This window comes from Podarcis cretensis (assembly GCF_951804945.1).
Source record: "Podarcis cretensis genome assembly, chromosome: 5".
Taxonomy (NCBI): Eukaryota; Metazoa; Chordata; class Lepidosauria; order Squamata; family Lacertidae; genus Podarcis; species Podarcis cretensis.
Window position 1 is genome coordinate 46,595,817 of NC_137174.1, and position 21,343 is coordinate 46,617,159.

The window sequence follows — 21,343 nt, forward strand, 5'->3', positions numbered from 1 at the left end:
ATTGATCTACTTGCACTTTGATGTGCTTTCAAACTGCTAGGTTGGCAGGAGCAGAGACCGAGCAACGGGAGCTCACCCCATCATGGAGATTCGAACCACTGACCTTCTGATCGGCAAGCCCTAGGCCCTGTGGTTTAGACCACAGTGCCACCCGCATCCCAAGATAGCCTGCGTTAAAAAATTAGGCCAGGATCTAGAGACACCTGTACCCATGTGTACCGTACTTCCGCATGCACCCAGAAGAAAGCGAAATTTCTCCCTTTCTGGTACAGCCTCTCATTCCTCATAGGATGCTATGAGGCCACTGGAGAGGCACATCAAAGGCACTGAAGGCTGTTTCTGGAAGGAGGAAGCTGAAAAGTCTGCTTGCATGCACAGAGAGCACCATACTACATGGATCCTGCTGCATGGGTCCATATTGGGTCTAACAGCTAAGTTCACCACAGATGGATTGTTTAATATTTTCCAAAAGAAAAGTATATATTAAGTATACAAATGAAAGAGCCATGTACAAATATATAAAAAAAATTCTCAGCTGCTACACCTTGCCTCTCATTCCTGATAATTTGTACACAAATACACATTTTAAAACAAGCTATAAAAAAATCCCTTCCCTTGTAGTCTGCCATTCAACAGTACTCGTCCCAATGAGATTTCATTGCAAATATTATATCAACTAAAATAAAACATGAAAAGGCCTTGGAATGGTATACGTAAAACATACTTATTTTTCTTTAATTTCAGGATATGTGTTCCATTTCCAGTTTGGATCAAATAAGACAACTGATTATCTAAATGCTCCTGAAAAATAAATCACATGCAAAACATAATACGCAGTTCTTTTAATCTTCATAAAACCAGCAGTGCCTCTTATCAAAAACAAGTTGCTACAGCTTTGCTCAGTTTTCTAAACAGGCAACAAATCTGCAGAATTCAGTCTAGCAGGTCATTGCACACTCTAGCATTAATTCCTACCAATTAGTTCTTTATATTTACCCATTATAATAGATCCTCTGCATTTATTTATTTATTTATTTGGGGGGGGGGTTACACGAGCTGCAGCTGGTGCACAATGTGGCTTCTACTGCTGACACAGCTATAGTAACAGCCTATTCGAAGAGCACAGCACAAGCACATTCAACACTGTGTGCTGCCTGTCAGCTAAAATTATAGTCGTAGCTTGCTTTGTAAACCTACCAGGATACAGTACAGCTCAGCCTTCAGGAATGACATCGCACTCCTTCGGGCCACTGATCATGACCAGAGCACTGCATTTGGCAAAAGGCATAGTTGCCTTATTAATACATGTTGGAGTGCTTCTCAGTATCCAACAAAACAGAAACATGGGAAGCTGCCTTATCCCAAGCTAGACCATTGACTCATCTCCCTCAGTATTGTTGATAGTGACTGTCAATGGCCCTCCAGGCTTTCAATCAGGAGTCTTTCCCAGGGGATTAAACCTGGGATCTTCTGCAAGCAAAGCATTTGTATTTGTATGTGTTCTACCACTGAACTATGATCCCTCCCTGGATCCATTTATGCCGGGGAATTGTATTATGCTGGCACAGCTCTCCTTTCGCCTTATCCTTTGCTCTGCTAATGTGGTGGGACATAGATTGGGACCTGAAGTCAAACATGCTTATCTTGTTTATAAACATTATGGAAGAACCCCCTTTCAAACAAATCTGAAGGAAGGCTCAATAAACACCAGACATCGTATAACCTTCTCCCAAACTTTGTGCAAACAAATCATGAGGAACGCTCAGGAAACCAGCCATTTGGAAGCAAACTCAGTTCCAAGATGGAGACCGCAACAGGGGCTGAATAAGGCTGTGTACGTACACCTGTTTTCTCTGCATTCAGGGCAGTTGTCTGGGAAGCAGAGTGTACATATGTGTACATATGACTTCAGCCACAATTCATCTATCCTGTATTTTTAAAATGAAATACTGTGTTTCGATGCTTTGATCTGAAGAAGAAGAATAACATAGCTGGGTTTTAAGCATGTAATGTGTACACAACCCTAGTCCCTGCCAGGTGCTATAGATATCAGATGATACACCTAGGATTCTGGGATAATGAAGAAATTAAGATAGGACTGGTAATCCAGTTCCAGCCCTTTCCTGGGGGGCCTTATTCAACCTGCTGTCTCCATTTGGGGGCTGAGTCTAGAAGAAGACAACATCTAGCCTAATTTTTGTACTTTTTGAATACTTCCTTATCCTATCACCCCCTGCTTTGTCTAACTTCTAGTTTGATAAAGAGTTTCAGATAACTCAAAAAAGTGGTACAACCCTGTGAAGTTTAGTTTGGTCCTAATAATGGTATTGCACAGCTATGGATTTTTTCTTATGGACAAACATGGCTGCTTTTGCTTTTTTATTTGCTTTGGACAAGTAGGACACCATATGAAGAACACTAAAGGGGGACAAAAATTGAAGGAAAAACAAACCTTATGAGAATGCGTCCAGCGCTTCACCCTGTCAGTCAATCTTTGAGGAATTACAATCTCATATGTGGAATGCCTAGAGATCTGATGAGCATACCCTCCTAAAAACAAAGTTAGAGTTTTTCAGTTTGTGTGGAGAGACCAGCCTGATAATGTCACAAGAAGATTTATTTTATAATGCCCCAAAGGATCTGAACTCATCCTGTAAAAGGATTATAGAAAACAAGGTTGGGACCCACAAAACCTTAGCATACTTACAAGGTCAGCAGATTTTCTTCAAGCTTGGCCCTGCCAAGTCCAATAAATCTTTTTATCTCTCTTTAATTTTAGACAATTTCTAGCCTTTATGGTTTATGCAGGATCCACGCAAAAATTAAATGTTAAAAACAAACTAATTCCTCAAAGCCTGCAAAAGGTAGCAGAAAGTAGCAGAAGCAGGAGTCCACTAACACAATGGTACTTCTCCACCCTCCCCTCCTCTCTACAGCCCTCAGCCTCTGTGCCCTCAAAATCTGCTCCAGAGGGTTGGGGCACCCTCCAGAACAGACTGAAACTGGAGGAGAGAAACTGGGAGTCTTGTTGCATGAGTGGAGTTTGTTTTCCACAAGCGAGCAGACATAATTGGATCTAATCCTATAGTCTAAAGAAGGTTTACAATAAAAAAAAAAGGAATGGAATGAGCAAGTGAGCAAACAGTTGGCAATATGCCATTGGTCAAAAAATTTTTATGACCATCTAAAAACAAAGAAGACACCTGTTGAACAGGTTATCCAGAGACTGCCCAATACTAGATTCCATGGAACTGAGAGTTCTCTCAACAATTTTTTATTTCTGACTCCTTAAAATGCCTTTGTGCAAAAATGGGGTGATAAATACCTATATTTTATCAACATTCTCAGGCACCCCTTACTTGCTTTGTCTATTATTACAAACAGGGTGAGCCCAAGACATTTTGCTGTCTAAGAAATATGGATATATGTGTCCCCACCCCTCCATGAGCAGAAGCTGCCCAGACTGGTAGCTGTATCTTACTTCAAAACTGTTGATAGGTTGTGTCTTCTACAGCACCTGAGGGCTCCAAATTTGCCTGGGAGGTGCTGGGTAGTCTGTTTGGCCAGGCCCGTGTGGTGGTGGGCAGCCAGGTACTTTGAGCCTTGGAGGGCTAAGCCAGACAGGAGACTCTGCCAGGGGCCTGACGGTCTTATGCTGTCATGCCAAGAACACCCTGTGCCTTTCATCTACCCTGGGCTTCAGACAAGCTTTGCACAGGCCTGTGTGAGGCACGCATGGCTCAGCCTTCCACTTCAGCCGCCTGAAGCAGCTACCTCTTTATACCTAATGATAGGGCCGATTCTTGGTAAAAAATATATTTATACTCTTGGTCAGCTCCTTGCGGTAGTTTATTGTTGTACTTTGTTTTTAAATTTATTATTGTACATTGTTTTAATTGTTTATTTTCCTTCTGTGACTGTACCCCCAAGTGTGTTCTATAAGCTGGTCTCCGACCATAATAAATTATCTATCTATCTTTATACAAAACAGTACAGTGGTACCTCAGGTTAAGAACTTAATTCGCTCTGGAGGTACATTCTTAACCTGAAACTGCTATTAACCTGAAGCACCACTCTAGCTAATGGGGCCTCCCGCTGCTGCCGCGCCACTGCTGCGCGATTTCTGTTCTCATCCTGAAGCAAAGTTCTTAACCTGAAGTACTATTTCTGGGTTAGTGGCGTCTTTAACCTGAAGTGTCTGTAACCCAAGGTACCACTGTACATACCTTTAAACTACCTCAGTGATACAAAATTAACTGTTTCACATATTTCACATACTGGATGAACTATCAACACAAGTTGGAAAGGCCCACAAGGGTCATCTAGTTCAATGCCCCTGCAAGGCAGGAATCTTTTGGCCTAACATGGGGCTCAAACCCACAACCCTGAGATTAAGAGTCTCAGGCTCTACCCACTGAGCTACTGAAGCAGCTATAAATTAAATGTATGAATTGCAGGCCTGACTCACTGGTGTCTGTTCTTACTTAAATATCAGGCAAACTTGCTTGGAAGAATTCTGTCCCTCTATGGTGCTGTATAAAGCCTGTTAATCAGTGTTTATAGAAAGGTTCTCACTGAGTAAACAGCTTTTTTAAAAACAAACCAAGCTTCACATCTTCTAGAAATGGTCTTTGAAATACGAAAGAGTTTCCTTCCCTAAAAACCCCATATCTGACATACAACTTGTCTTTGTTACCTGTAATTCTGCTCATGTAAGGAGTCTCCCTCCCCACTATGCACCAGCTTCCTTTTGCACACTGAAATGCACCAGGTTCATTTAAAAACAAACAAACATGCTACTAATTAACAGCTGAATGCTAATATAGCAAAAACAGTTTTTAAAGAACACAGGCTACTTTAATTTATGCACACACACCCTCTTCTGCATAATGATTTTTCAAAACAGATCCTCATGTCAGTTTGAAACATTTCCAAAACGCCACATTATTTAAAGATAAGTCCTTCATCATGTGATCTTTCATACCTATCTTACATTACAGCAGCACACCATATATTCCTATTGCAAATGCCACCCCACCCCCCCACCCCAATTTCTTTTCTGAACAATGGGATGTCAACTCTTTGATGCGACTTTGTATACTCCTTGCTTCTTCAACATAATTGATGATTTGACGGTGCTTAATTTCCGCAATTTTCTAACCAGCTCTGGTTTATTTGGGTTATAGTTTACTTCACTTTCCTTGTTTTGGCATAAAGATTTCTAGGTTGGTATATATAAAACCTGCATTTGGATTTAAACTTACAAATCAATACATACGTATTACCAAAAATTGATCAGGACCAATACTCTGTTCCATCCTAGGACTCAGCATCCACACTGTTTGGTAAAGATTGAAGTGGGCGTGAAAAGTAAACTTTTGCCACATAGTTATATAAATAAGGAGCTTAAACCACTGAATCTTTTGCCTAATATGCTCCTTTTAGGCTATGACTGGTTCCATTTCAGGAACTGCATCAAGAGATTCTAGCTGCCTGATTCACAACTTCTTCTGAGAGAAAGGAAGCATTCTTAAAACCCTGATCTGAAATGGGCTTTTTTTTGTTTTTGAAGCACATAATAAACATTTGTCCCTATACGAATGCTAAAGATCACAGCCTAAACCACCCCTCCAAGTACTGATTTGGGCATCAAGCTGCCAATGTAAACTTCTAATTGCTTTTAAAACAGACAGAAAACAAAGCAGAACTTACCCATTGTTAGCACTGGTTTTCCAATGCTGGTTAGTCCTAGCAAGATTAAATAATACAGGCAACATTCTGACATGGTTTCTTCCTCCAGCTTTGCTGGCTAAGGTGCTCCAGCCTGGAATGCCCCAGCAATTTCACCTAATGGCCATAAAGCAACAGAACTGAATCTCAGGACGGCAGGCGACTGACATAGTAACACAAGAATTCAGATAACACTTCCAAGGAAAGGGGAAGTGACTCTCTGAGCCAACACTGCAGAAAACTGGTTTGTCAACTTACCATTTACAGGCCGTGTAACTGGAGAAATGCACCCTGTCCACTTCACTGTAAAGATGACAAAACTAGATTCCTCTAAAACTATTTTACAAAGCCCTAGGGCTTTTTTTCACAACTAAAGTGAAAAACATCCGCCTTTTAGCCTGGAACATGTCACTTGTGACTGCAGCAAATATAGGATAGCGAGCGGAAAAGAGCCATTAAGACATCCTAGACAGTGTATTATTTCAGAATTGTAGCGCAGACACTGGTGGGTGGGGTGGAGATGTTGAAACAAAAGACCAAAAATCCACGTCCAGCAGATTTAGTTTTATTATGAGATGAGTAAATAAAAAGTTGCAGCCGTGTACTCAGCTGACCAGGAACTGCACCAGAATGATTTCATTTGCAAGTGGGTCCCCACCCAGCCTTAAAAATATATTAAAATTCCTTTCAAAAGCAACTCTGAAGGTGGAAAGTGATGTACCTACAATGTAGAAATACTTGGCAGTGATGAACTGAGTTTTTTTATCAACACATTTGTATGTTTTGTGTTTGTTTATAATTCCCAACCTGGCGCAGTGATGTGTCACCAGAGAAGCAGGTCCCACAGAGCGGTCTAGTCCCTGCCTTGAAGAATGGGGGGGGGCAGTCAGATTGAGGGACAATCACTAAGATCCCCCCCCGAAACAATGGTGGTCAATCCATGGCCCTAGGCTACATTTTACGTAGACTTTTTCTTAATTCAAAAGCCCTCTGCAACTTCGGACCTCTGACATGAACAATCTCTCCTGGTAAGTCCACTATGCAAGGAAGAAGAGATCAAGAGATGTCAGGGAAATAAAGAAAAAGAGATTTACAGGGGGGAAAGTAAAAAGGGGTAAGAGAGAAATGCTCTCAGATGCAGTGGGGGCTGACAGATTTCCTCTGAAGTAACACAACCCTCTACAGGAAAAAAAGGCCTGTCCACATTCAAACATTATTTAGCTGTTAATTCAACTCCCTCCCATTCGAATTAGACCAAAGTAGTCCACATCCAAGGGACGCAGGTGGCGCTGTGGGTTAAAGCCTCAGCGCCTAGGACTTGCCGATCGAAAGGTCGGCGGTTCGAATCCCTGCGGCGGGGTGCGCTCCCGCTGCTCGGTCCCAGCGCCTGCCAACCTAGCAGTTCGAAAGCACCTCCGGGTGCAAGTAGATAAATAGGGACCGCTTACCAGCGGGAAGGTAAACGGCGTTTCCGTGTGTGACTCTGGCTCGCCAGAGCAGCGATGTCACGCTGGCCACGTGACCCGGAAGTGTCTCCGGACAGCGCTGGCCCCTGGCCTCTTAAGTGAGATGAGCGCACAACCCCAGAGTCTGTCAAGACTGGCCCGTATGGGCAGGGGTACCTTTACCTTTACCTTAGTCCACATCCACACGTATTTGACTTTGTATAGGAGCGACTTAAGTCTTTCTCATTCATACCAGTAGGCGTTCCCTTTTGAGTATGTCCCCACCGTCTAATTTGTTGATTCTCTATTGCTGATTAAGTACAGGACTGACAGGGAATCCATCAGATAGCTGTGGGCGCACCTTGGGTTTTCTTTTTCTTTTTTATCGTTGCCTAAGAAGTGTGCGGAGACACACAACTGTAAATGCATTTTCTTACCGAAAAAGGATCCACTTGAGGCATTAGGACTGTGGCAACTGTACAGAGAAATCCATAAACAGATCCCAGCAAGAAACCTCTCCCTTGACCTAACCCTATTTCAGGCTGCAGGGAGTGCAGCAAGGATCATATGGCACCCCTACTTCTCTCACCTCCTGCAGCCAGACTTTTGCCATCACTTCCTGGGCACCCAGCGCTGCCACGACGGCAACCTGCTGGGCAGCCAAGCTACCCACTGCAGTGGACACTTCTGAATTCTAATCCCCAGCATCTTTCTTTTCTTGGAGAAGTCTAGAAAGCCATCAAATCAGACTAAAAAGTGAACGGTGAGAGCTCCCTCACTATAGGCAGTTTTAGGAAGGTGGGCCATAGAGTTTACCAGAAATACCTAACTGAAAAAAGGCTCTTGCCACTTTGCAGCACTCATGAAAGCTAGCAAAATGCTCATCAGCCTTATCGGGAGTCCAACATGGCAGCAACAACTTTGCAAAACCCACCTAGGATTGCATATGAAATATACTTTTGCTCCAGCTCATAATAGTAATATTTAAAAACCAGTTTCCACATTGGAAACTGGCATCAGCAAAATTCTGTAGAGACCAGTGGAGACATGCAACTGAACAGTTCTGCTTCTCCTTTTGCTAACCACAAGCAGGCAGGAAATATTTGTTTTTGATCTTATGACCGTTTTGTAAAATAAGGGCAGACAGGTTTCACATTGGGGTCGGGGAGTGGCAGACTGTTCACTTCGTAGAATGCTAGAAGTTTGGAAGTAGTGTTGCTATTCCACACCCGATTTAAAACAGAACAGCAACGATAGGATAGCATTAAATTGTCTATGTCTGGGAGCAACCACGGTGTTAAGAGGGAACACAACATGTCTGTATATCATGAGCACTGCCTTTTTCTTTTTAGTGGGGAGGGAGGAGAGACACAGGCGGCAATTTAGGTAGATTTGCCTTTGCTGAAATTAGATGTGTGTTTCCATACGGGATCTCCGTTGCTATGTATAATAGTCTCTTTTCAACATAATGATGTGGTGATGATATAAAGTATTTTAGGCTGTAAGCCGAACTCGGAACCTCCATACCTGCAGGGTGCTGTGGAGTAGTGTAGCCACCACCAGATCCACATCCACAACCTGCACACTTACAGTAGCAATGGTGTTACGGGGTGGGAAGGGCAATCAACATCTGTGAGACCAACTCAGGATCTAGCAAAACCTGGGCTGGCTCTGCCTTACCCTTTCTCTACCCTCTGAACACCCCGCTTCAAGGGCTTCCTGCTGGCAGGGATACACCGGTGGGCCTCCTGCCTGCACATGCAGCAGGAAGGTGGTTCAATCGGGAGAGCCAAGCAGAGGAGCACCTCCACTTAACCCCAGCCCACCAGGTAGGCATAAATGGGGTTTCAATTAATTGCTCTGCTCCAGTGTAACCCTATGCATGTCTAGTCAGATTTGTCCCACTGAGAACCATGGAACTTATTCCCAGGAATAAGTGTATGTAAGACTGCATCCTCATGCTGTCTACACACTATACTGTTTAAAGCACGTTCAAAGCACATTTTCCCCATCAAAAAATTATGCAGACTGAAGTTTGTTAAGAGTTGCTGGGAACTGTAACTCTGCAGGGAGTAAACTGCTTTTTTTGGGGGGGGGAATGTGCTATAAAGGTGTGTGTACACAGCCACAGTATTAGTGAAGTTCACTTAAAACATCATTATATCCCATTCCTATATAAATGTCCTGCTTTTTCCATTCATGCTAGTGTTTGTATTGTACAGTATTGCAAACCTGCACCAGTGATAATATATTCTACAACTAAAGATCAAGCAGGTGATACTTTTTTTTTGAAAAAAATATTTTATTAGAGTGCTTTTGTAAGCCACTATCTAGTTATACAAGCTTTTGTGGGGTCTAAAGATCAACAGCCAGTGCCTTGGGTCTACTTTTGGGACATGAAAGCTATCATGCACCCTTTAGTGATGATGACAACAGCAATGAGAACATCTGCCAAGAGTGAGGCTTGATCCAAGTTGTTTCCTCTGTCACCTAGATATAGCCAGGAGGGGAGATGCTATGAGGACGATCTTTCTTGGTTCAAGATATGGGACCCTGGGGAAGTTATGCCTTTGCTTTTGGGGCTACAGTTGAGATCCAAGTGAGAGTGGGGTGTCATTTAATACACTGAAGACAAAAGTGGGGCTTTCAGCTGGAAATTTTGGTTGTGTTTGTTATTAAGTTTATAGCAAGTGTCATAATATATAGCTTGTATCATAATACAGAAGCCCATCTACAACATGGAGGTGCTTCTGTGTAGCTGTAATTCGCCCCTCCAGTTTACAATAGCATGGATATATTGTATGATACAGTGGACTACGCTACAGGACTACCCAAATGCATTTTTCTCTATATATGCACACACACACACAAAAGCACGTTGCATTTTGGGAATGCACCGCATCACATTGCAGCCTTGCCCACCCACCCCCCAATTTGCAAGGGGGGAGGCTAACGACACTGTCTGATCTGCGTCGTAGGGTTGTCGCAAGGCACCTTTTCTGAGACCCCACGTGCAATACGGAGTGGGTAATCCGGGACAGTTTATTTCCCTCTTCCTAGCGCGAGCAGAGTTTGCTGAGAGCTGAAAAGCCGAATCTTAAAAAACAAAACAAAAACAGAACAAAATACACGAATGGCATTTCCCCCGCCCCTCACACAAGAAGACCTGGGTTTCAACGAGAATGAACTTCTGTCTCTGCTTCTACTGGGGCGGGGGGTGCGCGTGGAGTGAGCGGGGCAGGATACGGCCAAATCCCTGGAACGGCTTCCTCCGTGGTCTCTCGTGAGCGGCTCTCCCCGTTTCACCACTCAAACCAGAGGGAGACGCGACGTCGAAAGAAACCCAGGAATACAGGCTGCGGACAGCCAAACTTCAGCTTGTCTCTATGGCCAGGTTTCATCCTATCATATGCTAATACGTCTACGGTTGAAGCTGCGGAAGGGCGGAAGTTCCTGCGGTGAAGAACCGTCCGGCGAGCCGCGCGATCTTGGGAAGCTGAGTTCCCCCCTCGAGAACCGCCCCCTCCCACCGCCCTTCTTCTTCCCCGCTGCCCGCGTATGGTCCCGCCGCGTAGCATCCTCTCGGCGCCCAGAGGCCGGGGGGCTTCCTGCTTGCCATGGCGAGCGGCAGCAGCCTGGCGGCGGTAGCTGGCCTCGCAAAAGCTCCCGCCGCTGGAGGCCCCTTTGCGCCCGCCGGCCGCCTGTCGGCCGCCTGCTCCTGGGAGTGCCGGGCGGACCTGGCGGGAGTCCTGCGCCTCGTCCCGGAGGGGGAAGCCGACGTCTGCGAGCCCCTGGGACCCCCGCTGAACGGGTGAGGAAGACGCCCGAGACCGGGGTGCCGGGGGGCGGGGAATACACAAGCCCCAGGTCGCGGGCCTTCCTGGAGCCCCGGGAGCCGTGAGAAGGAGGGGCAGCCGAGACGTGGCCTCGAGGGGCTTGTCGGGGGGCTGCCCCTCTTCCAGACACCCCCCAACCCCCAGAATGACCGCCAAATGCTGAACAAGCATCAAACAACCACAGGGGCTTCCGCGTCGTGACTCAGCGGGCAGGGTGTAGGTGTGTGTGTGTGTGTGTGTTTTTGCACGAAATGGATCCCAGGCACATCAGTTCCCGGCGTCGATCCCTGCCTTGGAAACCTTGGAGAGCTCCTGCCCTCCAAGTGCAGACCCGCCGCTGTCAACTTTTCCCACATTGAACCCAAACACATTGCACTCGGGGGACCCAGTGGCGTAGCGTGGGTTATCAGCACCCGGGGCAAGGCAAGTAATTTGCGCGCCCTAACCCGTGGATTGTAGTAGGGGCAGAGAGCTGCGAGTGCGAGCGCCCCCCCCCCAGATGTTGCGGCCAGCCCCCCTGCACCCCCACGCTACGCCACAGGGGGGACCCGCTTCTTAAATCTTTGGCCATATAGTTTGCACGGTTGCACTTGGCGTCTGCTGCGATCCAATTTGGATCAATTGGAAGACCAGTGAGTGTAGCAGCAGCCTGGCAAGAATACGCTCTTGTCCTCATTCCACTTTTTCAACCCACCCTTCCCCCTCTGGGGTAGCTTTCTTACTCGCTCTAGAACAGTGGTTCACAACCTTTTTTTGGCCGTGCCCTACCTAAGCATCTCGAAAATCCTGGTGCCCCCCCCCCCCATGACGTATAATTCTTATTATTCAAAAAGTGAACTATTCACGTGGAGGAAGCTTAAAAGGCCATTAATTTGGTCTAACTCATTCTTGAATTGTCCCTCCCCCCCCTAAAAATCAAATTGCACTCCTGTGGGGTGTGTACCCCACATTGGAAACCACAGCTCTAGAACAAGTCCCTTTTATAAGTTAGGTTCTGAAGTCTCAGCTCCGTTTTTTCATTCTGGCAACCTTGCAGTGACCCTCCACTACCTAAAGCAGGGGTCCCAATTTACACATGGTAGCTCCTGTTATTTTGGTTTAGCAGCTAGGATTCCAAATCAGGGTAGTAGCCTGCTCTCCACTGAGAACACCGCCAGGGGCTGCAGAGGGAAGAGGTTCTCCCAGCACTGAACTAATCCACTAGGGGTTCAGTGGACAGTACTGGGTTTGATGGGACCAGTGCTCTGAATAAGGCAGTGTCTTGTATAACGTTTATAGGCTCCAAACCTGAGTAAACCACTGAGTAAACAGTGGGCCTTACTTTTGGGCAGATGGCCAAAGTTGTGGTACAAGCTTTCGTGGATCCAAGTACAAAAGCTTATTTTACAATGGCAGTGTGATTGTGTACATGCACCAAAGTAAGTATTATTTCACTCAGTGGGGTTTGCTCAAAGATAAGTGTGACATAAAACCTTTTTTAAAAAAGTGCTCACAAGGCCTTTATTTGTTTTTGCTGCAACCGGCTAGCACAGCTAGGCAGAGAACTCCTGCGTCTTTTAACAGTTTTCTCAGAAATAGATTTTTCTTAAAGGTACTGCTCTCTTCATCTCTCTGCAATGGTTACCAAAATCATTCTTTTTTAAAACCGTGCCTATTAATGGTAGCACTAATGAATTGCAGCAGCTACAGTGTTGAACTTAGATCTGTATTCAAGTCCTCATTTTCCAAAGAATCTCATTAACTGATCTAAAACAGTAGTTTCACCAAGCCAACAATGGTCAGATACTCTAGTATCCTATCATTCAGACATGTAAAAAACCGTATTTGAACAATGTGGCAACAACAGGGGTAGATCCAGTCCTGTGAGGTATATCACTATTCTCTCATTTATTATACAGATGCAGAGTTTAAGCTATATTGGTGATTATAACTTACTGTGCAATCCTGTGCACATTCATTCAGAAGCAAGTCTTGCGGTAGCTAGACTGGTGACTGGGAGCGGCCGCCGAGACCATATAACACCGGTCTGGAAAGACCTACATTGGCTCCCAGTACATTTCCAAGCACAATTCAAAGTGTTGGTGCTGACCTTTAAAGCCCTAAATGGCCTCGGTCCAGTATATCTGAAGGAGCGTCTCCTCCCCCATCGTTCTGCCCGGACACTGAGGTCCAGCTCTGAGGGCCTTCTGGCGGTTCCCTCACTGCGAGAGGCCAAGTTACAGGGAACCAGGCAGAGGGCCTTCTCGGTAGTGGCGCCCACCCTGTGGAATGCCCTCCCATCAGATGTCAAAGCGATAAACAACTACCTGACATTCAGAAGACATCTGAAGGCAGCCCTGTTCAGGGAAGTTTTTAATATGTGGCATTTTAGTGTATTTTTCATCTTTGTTGGAAGCCGCCCAGAGTGGCTGGGGAAACCCAGCCAGATGGGCGGGGTACAAATAATAAATTATTATTATTATTATTATTATTTCTGTAAGTCCCAGTGGAGTTCATTTGCACAGTGCAGTTGGCACACACAGGTTCTGATCTCAATTTAAAATGCAACACTATTCACCAACTAACACTTGTAAGAGGAGTATTTTAAAACACACACACACTGTTATGAGCAGTTTGTCATTAACAAAACTTTACTGTTTAGTAATTGGAACTGTCAGTGCTTTGGCTAAATGTATAATTCTAGATGGACTTTCCCACCTTCTAGTGAGAATGTTGTGGTTCTTGAAGGACGATTACACAATGACAACGTCACTCCATGCTTACTCTACTTGCACTGTGACCCCCACGGTTCAGAAGAAATTATTGGTCTTGGCATTGTCAGTGAGGCCCGGAACATGGAAGTCTATGTTGGTGACGAGTACTGTGGAACTGGGAGAGGAGCGAAAGTCTTTACTGGCCAACATGACAGGTCAGTTGTTTTCTCCTTTTTTCTTCAGGTTGCCAACATGTTAGTTTTATGTGGCACACTGAAAGGAAAGAACTATATGCATTCCACGTCACAAAAAGCTTTTCTACCTGATCACCTGTAGGCAGCTCCAATGCATCATAAGGCTAGCATACTCATTTCTTACAAGAGAATCATTTTTAAAATTGCATTTTTTTGAAAACTCAGGCATGGCATTTCAAGGAACCGTGGATGTATAGGAAGTCTATTTTAAAGAATGGATGGGGAAACTGGTGTTGGACTCCCAACTCCCACCAGCCCCAGCCAACATGACCAACGGTCATTGATTATAGGAGTTATAGTCTAGTAACCTCTGGAGGGCCACAGGTTCTCCACCCAAGTTTTAAAGCAAATGAGAGAGTTGTCATTTAAAAGAAAAAGACCCAGTATGAGATGGAAGATTTGGATATTAGATAAAGCATGTTGTCACACTGCATAACCAAATTTTATTGTTTCTACTTTGTTTTTTACCAACTTATGCATTGATATTGCCATGCAGACTGCTTTCTGCTAGTGCATTGAAATGCAAAGCAACATTTAGGATGCTGGTTGGGAGCTACTGTTAAAATAAGTTTTTCCCCCGAAGAAAAAGTGTTTGCATTTGACTCACTGAAGGGAGGAGGATAGAGGGTGAGAGGTTAGCAATGAGACCCTCTGTGGATAGGGCAACCAGCCTCATGCCACAAAAGAAAGAAAAGGCTATTGATAGGTAAAACTGTAGGTGTACTGGACGAAGCTGATCCTCCAACTACATGCGTTTCAAGAAGTTTATATGGGAATGACATTGGGACCAGAGCCTTTATTATGCTTGTGCCCCTATGGCTCATAGTGGCCTCCTTACCCCAGCAGTGGAGCATATGCCCACATTGCCCAGGTGTGTGTGTGGCGTGCGCCCCCAACGGGGCCGGGGGCTGGAGGGCACCCTCCTGGGCGTCACATTCCGAGGGGGCGGGGAAGCTGCCACCAACTCTCCTCCTGCTCTTCACCACCGGGTCAGGCCTGACCCGACGGCAGAGCTGCTGCGGTCAAGGAGGGTAGGTGGCATTGTTGCTGCCCACTCTCCTGCTCTCCTACCCCAGGTTAGGTCTGACCAGGGGCGGAGCTGTGCCCAGACATGAGCGCTGCGGCCAAGGCACAGCTCCTTCTTGCTCGGAGCCAGGCTCCGATGAAGGAGCCTGCTTTGGGGGCGCCTGTCTGTGCCCCCTCACAAATTGCATCTGGGGCCACGGCCCCCATGGACCCCCCCTACACCTCTGCCTTACCCTAAGTGTCAAGACGCCCTCTGGACCAGCATGATTGCATATGGGGCGAGGGGATGCCACTGAAAGGACCCAATTCATGCATCCATGGAAGCCACACTTGTATATGTGGTTCTCCGGATCATAGTCTTGATACATACATTTTTATACTATGTTTAAATCATATTTGGACCCATCAAACCACTCAAAATATATCAAAGTTGTTGAGATGTTCAGTCATTATTTTCTTTTCTTTTCCTGGGCATCAGTGTAAGCAGTACCTTGAAAAACAACAGTAGGCTAATCTGTGTTGTGCTTCTTGTGAAAAGCTGTTGCATAAAACTTCATGTTGTTATACAGAATTTCCACAGCTTGTATTTTTTTTATTTTCTAGCAAAAATGACCAGGTTTCATTATACCAAAAGTCACTTAAATTGGAGTGCTCCGCAGCCTCTTGTAAGATTAAGGTAGGAAGTTACAGAAATTATTTCTTAAATTGTGGTTATCAATCTTATTTATTCAAAAAGGCAGCACCAACACAGTGCCATGTTCTGTTTTCTGTTCTGAGTACTGAAATAAAAGGAGGAAATATGATTCCTTTCAAAGAGCAATAAGAGTCTTGTATCTACAGTCAGACCTAGTGTTGGCAACTGATGTGATCAGGAATCTCCTGGATGCCTTGCATTGACAAAGGGACCAGTAATCAATTTGAGCTGATGCTGGGCCTTAAACAAGGAGCCTGTAGCAGGAAGCACACTGAGATTCTTACTTTACTGTGGAAATTTCTGGGAGAGAATTGAGAGGGGGAAAGACCCACCTAGGCCAGGCCAGTTCTGCAACAATATCCCAGCCATCAATTTATCTGTGAGATGAAGAGGGGGACCACTGGGGGAAGAGGTGACCTACCCCTGGCCTGCCAAAAGAAGAAAACAGCCCTGCATCATGGTGCTCCCTAGACAGCAACTCCATAATAATCACCTTTCAAAAAGTTCTTTTTTCTAGACCAAGTTTACTGCTTATAATCCATAATATTTTGTAGAGATGAGTGACTATTTAACTATTTCATCAGTTCACTTCTGTCTGTATCCTTCCCCCCTCCACCGTCCAGCTGCTGTCCATCCCTGAAAAACAAAGGGTCCTCATCAGTAAAATCATAGTGCAAGTCAAGCCGGTCTGTATGAACCCTGTGCCAGACATTGCTGCGCTAGGATCAGGAATAGACTTGGGCAAAGTGCAAACAATAGTGGAATCCATGGGATCCAAATTATCACCTGGGGCTCAGCAACTCCTGGATATGGTTGTATTTCAACAGAAGGTAAGTTATTATCCTTTATTCGAAGCTATATATGAAATGACCATTGTCAGTGGTGAATGAGGTGGAGAACGGACATGGGTTCTCTGTGAGGGATGTATGGCATTTGTGTTCTGAGACAAATCGTATGAATGCACTTAGTGGGATTTCAGCCAATAAGGGCTGATATTCCCATTGCCTGGAGCGAGGGCAAGATTTGCCTTCTAGATTTCAGCTGTAGAGCTAAGCTAGAATAGACAACAACATAGGCAGCCCTTATGTAACCTGCCAGACGAACAGAGCAAACTCCTTATGCTGGACTGGGGAGAGGAGATGTGGGGTTAGGCAAGGTGCCTGTCTATGCCCAGCTCTCCCAGCTCTGTCCACCTCCCACCAGCTGCCGCCAATGAAGTGATGCAAGGGGCATTCAGTTGGCACCAACCTCTCTCCCCCCCAGAACATGTGGGTGGGAGGGCCACTGGCAGGAAGCAGTGGAAAGCCCCTAAAGGATGCATTCCTAGGATGAGGATGGGGTAGGATTGTGTTGGGCCAAGATCCCGCTGCTGTCATACAAAAGCATCAGACTTGTCCTGTCCCACCTTCTCCCATCTCTGCCATGAGCAGCAGGGACATGGATGTGGTGGCTGCTCTGCAAAGCCTCTTCACTGTGTGGGGGTGGGGGTTGGATTGCACCCTAATGGATTTTATCACTGTGATGTTAATAAGAGATAGGCAGTCCTTTAAAGCACCTCTACGATCCTTTGGCAAGTAGGTAGTGAAGAGAAGAAGAGTGAAAATACTATGGATATCCAGTTGTGGTAGCTTGATTGTATGATAGAAATGCACTTGTGCAATGGGTCTTCTGGTTTCTCTTTCACCTCCTCCGGTCCCCCATACACCCCCAAAATCCACTCTGAAATGTCCCCCAGCCTTCTGGAGCAGAGTTTGGTAGTGCACAGGGGAACAAGGAAGGAAAAAAACCTTTTGCATGAGTGGATGCCTTTTCATGCTATGTTCAGTTGCACCTTATATAGTTTCCTCTGTCTGCTGCCCTCTTCCTTTGCTCTGATTGCCCACATTTCCAGGCAATTTTGTTCTTCATTTATTGTACTACAGTAGAAGCTCCTAATGTAGTTGGTTGTCTCCCCATTCCAATTGTTGTGTTGTATACAAAATCATATTCACTATACATTTCTGTAAGCAATATTAATTGGTACCCAAGATGAACAGGAACCAACAAGGAGAGCGGGGTGCAATTCGGGAGCAGAAAGTGGTAGATATGTGATCAGAAAAGAACAAATGCTCTTCCAGGCTGAGAGGGTGATAAAATGGCAAGAGAAGTAGTCCCCAACCTCACGTTGCCTGTTCAAAATGAACAAGTCCAAAGCGATGTCTGATGGATAGGGCTGCATGTATTGGTTTGTTTGGGCTTCACATTTAAGTTGTTAACATTCTATTTCTATTAGAATGGTCTTCCATTTGGAGGCAAGTTACAAAATGTCTTTGGGAAAAACGGATTTGGGTTTGAAAACAATCATACCATTGATGGATTGAAAAAGGTAGTTGATTTTGGAAGATTAGACCACTTGCCCAATGGGCCATCTCTTCCAAGAGCTCATGCAGCAGCTGGAATGGCTATAGAAGAATTAAAGAGGCACGCCGATATGAACAAACAGATTCCTAATGCAGAAAATGTATGTGAAACTCCAGGACTTCAGGCTCCGCAGCCCAGCTCTGTACTTTCTCAGAATGACTTCAAAGGTTTGGTCTCATCCTTTTTGCAAGAGCAAGGAAGTGAAAACTCAAACGCACACAACTCCATGCTGCTGCTTCCACTCCTTCAAACGGTATGCGGTCAAGTAAATCGGTTACGAATAGATGAAAGGAATAAGCACTGTGAGAACAAATCCGCATCTGAGGAGGATGGGATTCAGACTTTTGGGTGAGTCCTGACTGTGGAACTTCGCAAACTGCTTTTACTTTGGTAATTTCCCTAGTGGCCAGAGGGAGGGAGGGAGGGAGGGGGCAGTTGGGATCCAGGTCACCAGTAAATAAAAGCGGGTAGTACTGAATACTGTGGGGATTATTAGTTCAGGAGTCCCATTGACGAGACAGGAGTAGCTGAGCTGGAGGGGACTCTCCTAAACCTGGGAGTTCCGGTTTCCCCCTTCATCTGGGGGGGATATTATGTCCTTTAAAGGCATTGCGTTGGAGGGTTGCAGTTCCAACTCCACACTTTCCTGGGAGTAAGCCCCAATTCAGTGGGACTTGCCTCTGAGTAGACCATTCCTTGGAGGCTTTGCTTTTGGGGTTGAGGGAGAGGAGGGGAGAGGAGGGGAGAGGAGGGGAGGGGAGAGGAGGGGAGGGGAGGGGAGAGGAGAGGAGAGGAGAGGGGAGGGGAGGGGAGGGGAGGGGAGGGGAGGGGAGGGGAGGGGAGGGGAGGGTTTGGCAGGGCATCCCGCCCACCAATGCTCACCATTGCAGTGAACCAATGCTCTGTAGGAATCTTTTATCTTTGCTCCAGGGGCTTAGAAAGGGAACCAGGGGTGTGTGGATGTGAAGAGAGGGTGGTTTTTATTGTACGGCTCTCTTTGTCTGAGGTGCGCAGGTAGGACGCCTCTACCCCTAACACAGAACAAGGCAGAAGATGACTGAGGCACTGAAATTAAGGACTGTGACACTAAAGACTTCTGGGGGTTGAGGGTGCATGTCATAATTTGGATGCCAACTAAAGCTGTGTGCATCTAGTAAACTAGCCCAGTAGGTAGAGGGGAAAAACCTGTTGCCCTGCTGTGCTAGTCAACTAATTCAAGGGACACAGTTTTGATTTTAAGCACATCCTGAGTGGAGTCTGTATAGTACGGTCCACATTTATTCAGGCTGTTTACTCCATAATGTGTGGAGCTGCTGTAGTTGTTGTGCTGTCAGAGTAGGCCTTTCAGGTAGAAACTCAGCAAAAAGAGCAAAGAGGGCTCCCAGAGACAGTAGAGACAGCGTACTTCCAACTAGGGTGACACACATTGGCATCTAAAGGGTGTTTGTTGAAAGTTAAGAACATTGCCACTAGCAATATATCACAGCTTATATAGCCTATATTTAGTAGGGGTATTTAAAATGAGAGTTGTCATAGGTGATTTGTAGTTAAAAGTAGAAGATGGCAAATGTCTCCTCTTTTTTGCTCTTCAAAATATGGCAACCCTATACTTAGAGTGAAAAGATGAATAGTTATAATTTCTAAGTTTGCGTTGTTAACTGTACAGTTCAGAATTAAATCATATTAGGTGTTCAGTAACATAGTCCAGAAACACACTGACTCAGTGCCTTGCCTTCTGTTGAGGCATTTTAATTTCATGTAGTTAATATGCACAGTCAGTTATATTTTGGGCTGGTGTAAATTATTTCTTGTGTGTCCATTTACTGCAGCTTGGAACAGCAGCCTGTTTTTCTGCACATGGAAAAGGTCATCGCCAGAAACATGGAACTGATGGAGAAGAGATTGATGGACCATATTGATCTGCGTATGCAGAAACTTCAGGAACATCTAGATCATAAAGTTGCTGCGCTGTTTGATTTGGTTCAGAATTCCAATAATGTTTCAAAAGAACATGATTCTGAAGAATGCTCAGGTGGGAAGAGGTAAGCAGTCTTTGGGACATGGGAGGCTTCAATGTAAGTGTTTTCCAAGGGCAACTATTTATTTTGCAAGCTTTTCAAAACTATGTGTATAAGCTTGTAAATACTTGAGACCTCAGTATTTGTACCTGTTATTGTAATTTCCCCAAGTATTGTACACTAATGTTAGTGTTTGTATATCTGTAACTTGCAAAAAACAACAACCCAACAACCCAATATTTTTTTCGGTTCAGAGATCTTTTCTATATTTACTTAGGACTTATTTATTCATAAACATTTCAAAAAAGTAACTGTTTTTGGGTGTTTGCCCCTCTTTCATTGAACTAAAGAAAAGTTCTCCAAATAAAGTAGTTTACAGGTTTAACTGTGGTGTCTTATGTCCTACTGTAGACAAGAATTAAATCAATTCCGTTTTCAGTCAATGCCCAATTTACACACTTCCAATTGACACACGACTGCACCTGCGTACATTGCAGTGACCTGGAAGGGACCAAAACGGGGTGTGTGGGCATAACAGGGTGGAGCAGGCTTACGTGTCCTCCGCTGTCATGCACGATGACCTGGAACACAACCCCCCTGCAAATTGGGGGTTGCCTGTATTCATTTATTTACATATATAAAGAGCCTTATTTTCGGAGAAGTGCAGATGTGTTCAATGTAGGGGTGGGTGTTTTATCTTGGCTTCTCTGCCACACCGATTCCTAGATGGTTCTTCTAAGGTCTGTTCCATTTCTTATCCACCATTCACTCATCCCTTTGGCTGGTGCTGCAATATGCCATACATGTTTAAGCACACTGTTCCAGAATTAGAATTGCACATAAGGTGATATGAATTTCTCTGGTCTTGCAACAGGAACCAGCACAATTTCTAACAGTATAAGGTGCTTGGTTCTTTTGTGTTTTTGTCACATTAATTCACATTCTGCTTAGAAAAACAAGTAGAAACAGATAGCTTGAGTGCTTGTACATCTGCGTAAATGCCCAAGTTGAAATCATGGATCCTAAGAAGTGAAGGAAAAATATCTCCCATCCCCTCCTCCCCTATAGCCTCTTGCACACCCCTGAAAAGCCACTCCAAAACCTCCTTCTGAACAAAATGGGATGGGGCACATGTGGCTGCAGAGGGGGGGGGGGGGTGAAGGAACCTGAGATTTTCCTGCAATGAAATGTCTTTATGGCAAGTAAGCTGAAGATTAATGTCTGATTTGGGGCAGTTCTCCCCCACT

The 21,343-nt window shown here is 45.1% G+C and overlaps 2 protein-coding genes across 4 annotated transcripts in view; one reads left to right on the forward strand and one right to left on the reverse strand.

Annotated features, from left to right (window-relative positions):
• Positions 1-10,449, reverse strand: part of LOC307216413 (disintegrin and metalloproteinase domain-containing protein 9-like) — a 36,202-nt gene extending 25,753 nt beyond the window's left edge. The window contains exons 1-4 of one of the 3 annotated variants that reach the window (XM_079976650.1): positions 10,305-10,449; positions 5,713-5,847; positions 2,453-2,550; positions 725-801 (exon numbers count right to left, since the gene is read on the reverse strand). In XM_079976650.1, the coding sequence (XP_079832776.1) occupies positions 725-801; positions 2,453-2,550; positions 5,713-5,785 (248 nt within the window). In that variant the 5' untranslated portion in view covers positions 5,786-5,847; positions 10,305-10,449. Of the gene's footprint in view, positions 1-724; positions 802-2,452; positions 2,551-5,712; positions 5,848-5,988; positions 6,305-10,304 lie in introns of those variants that run through there. The other 2 variants (XM_079976651.1, XM_079976649.1) reach the window with 2 other exon arrangements.
• A 215-nt stretch (positions 10,450-10,664) lies between these two features.
• LOC307216433 (ATPase PAAT) lies at positions 10,665-20,481 on the forward strand. Its single transcript, XM_079976728.1, has 6 exons — positions 10,665-10,986; positions 13,716-13,919; positions 15,588-15,660; positions 16,302-16,508; positions 17,951-18,426; positions 19,908-20,481. Exons 1-6 carry the CDS (start codon positions 10,793-10,795, stop codon positions 20,122-20,124), a joined length of 1,371 nt encoding a protein of 456 aa, XP_079832854.1. The 5' UTR covers positions 10,665-10,792; the 3' UTR covers positions 20,125-20,481.
• Positions 20,482-21,343: the final 862 nt, after the last annotated feature.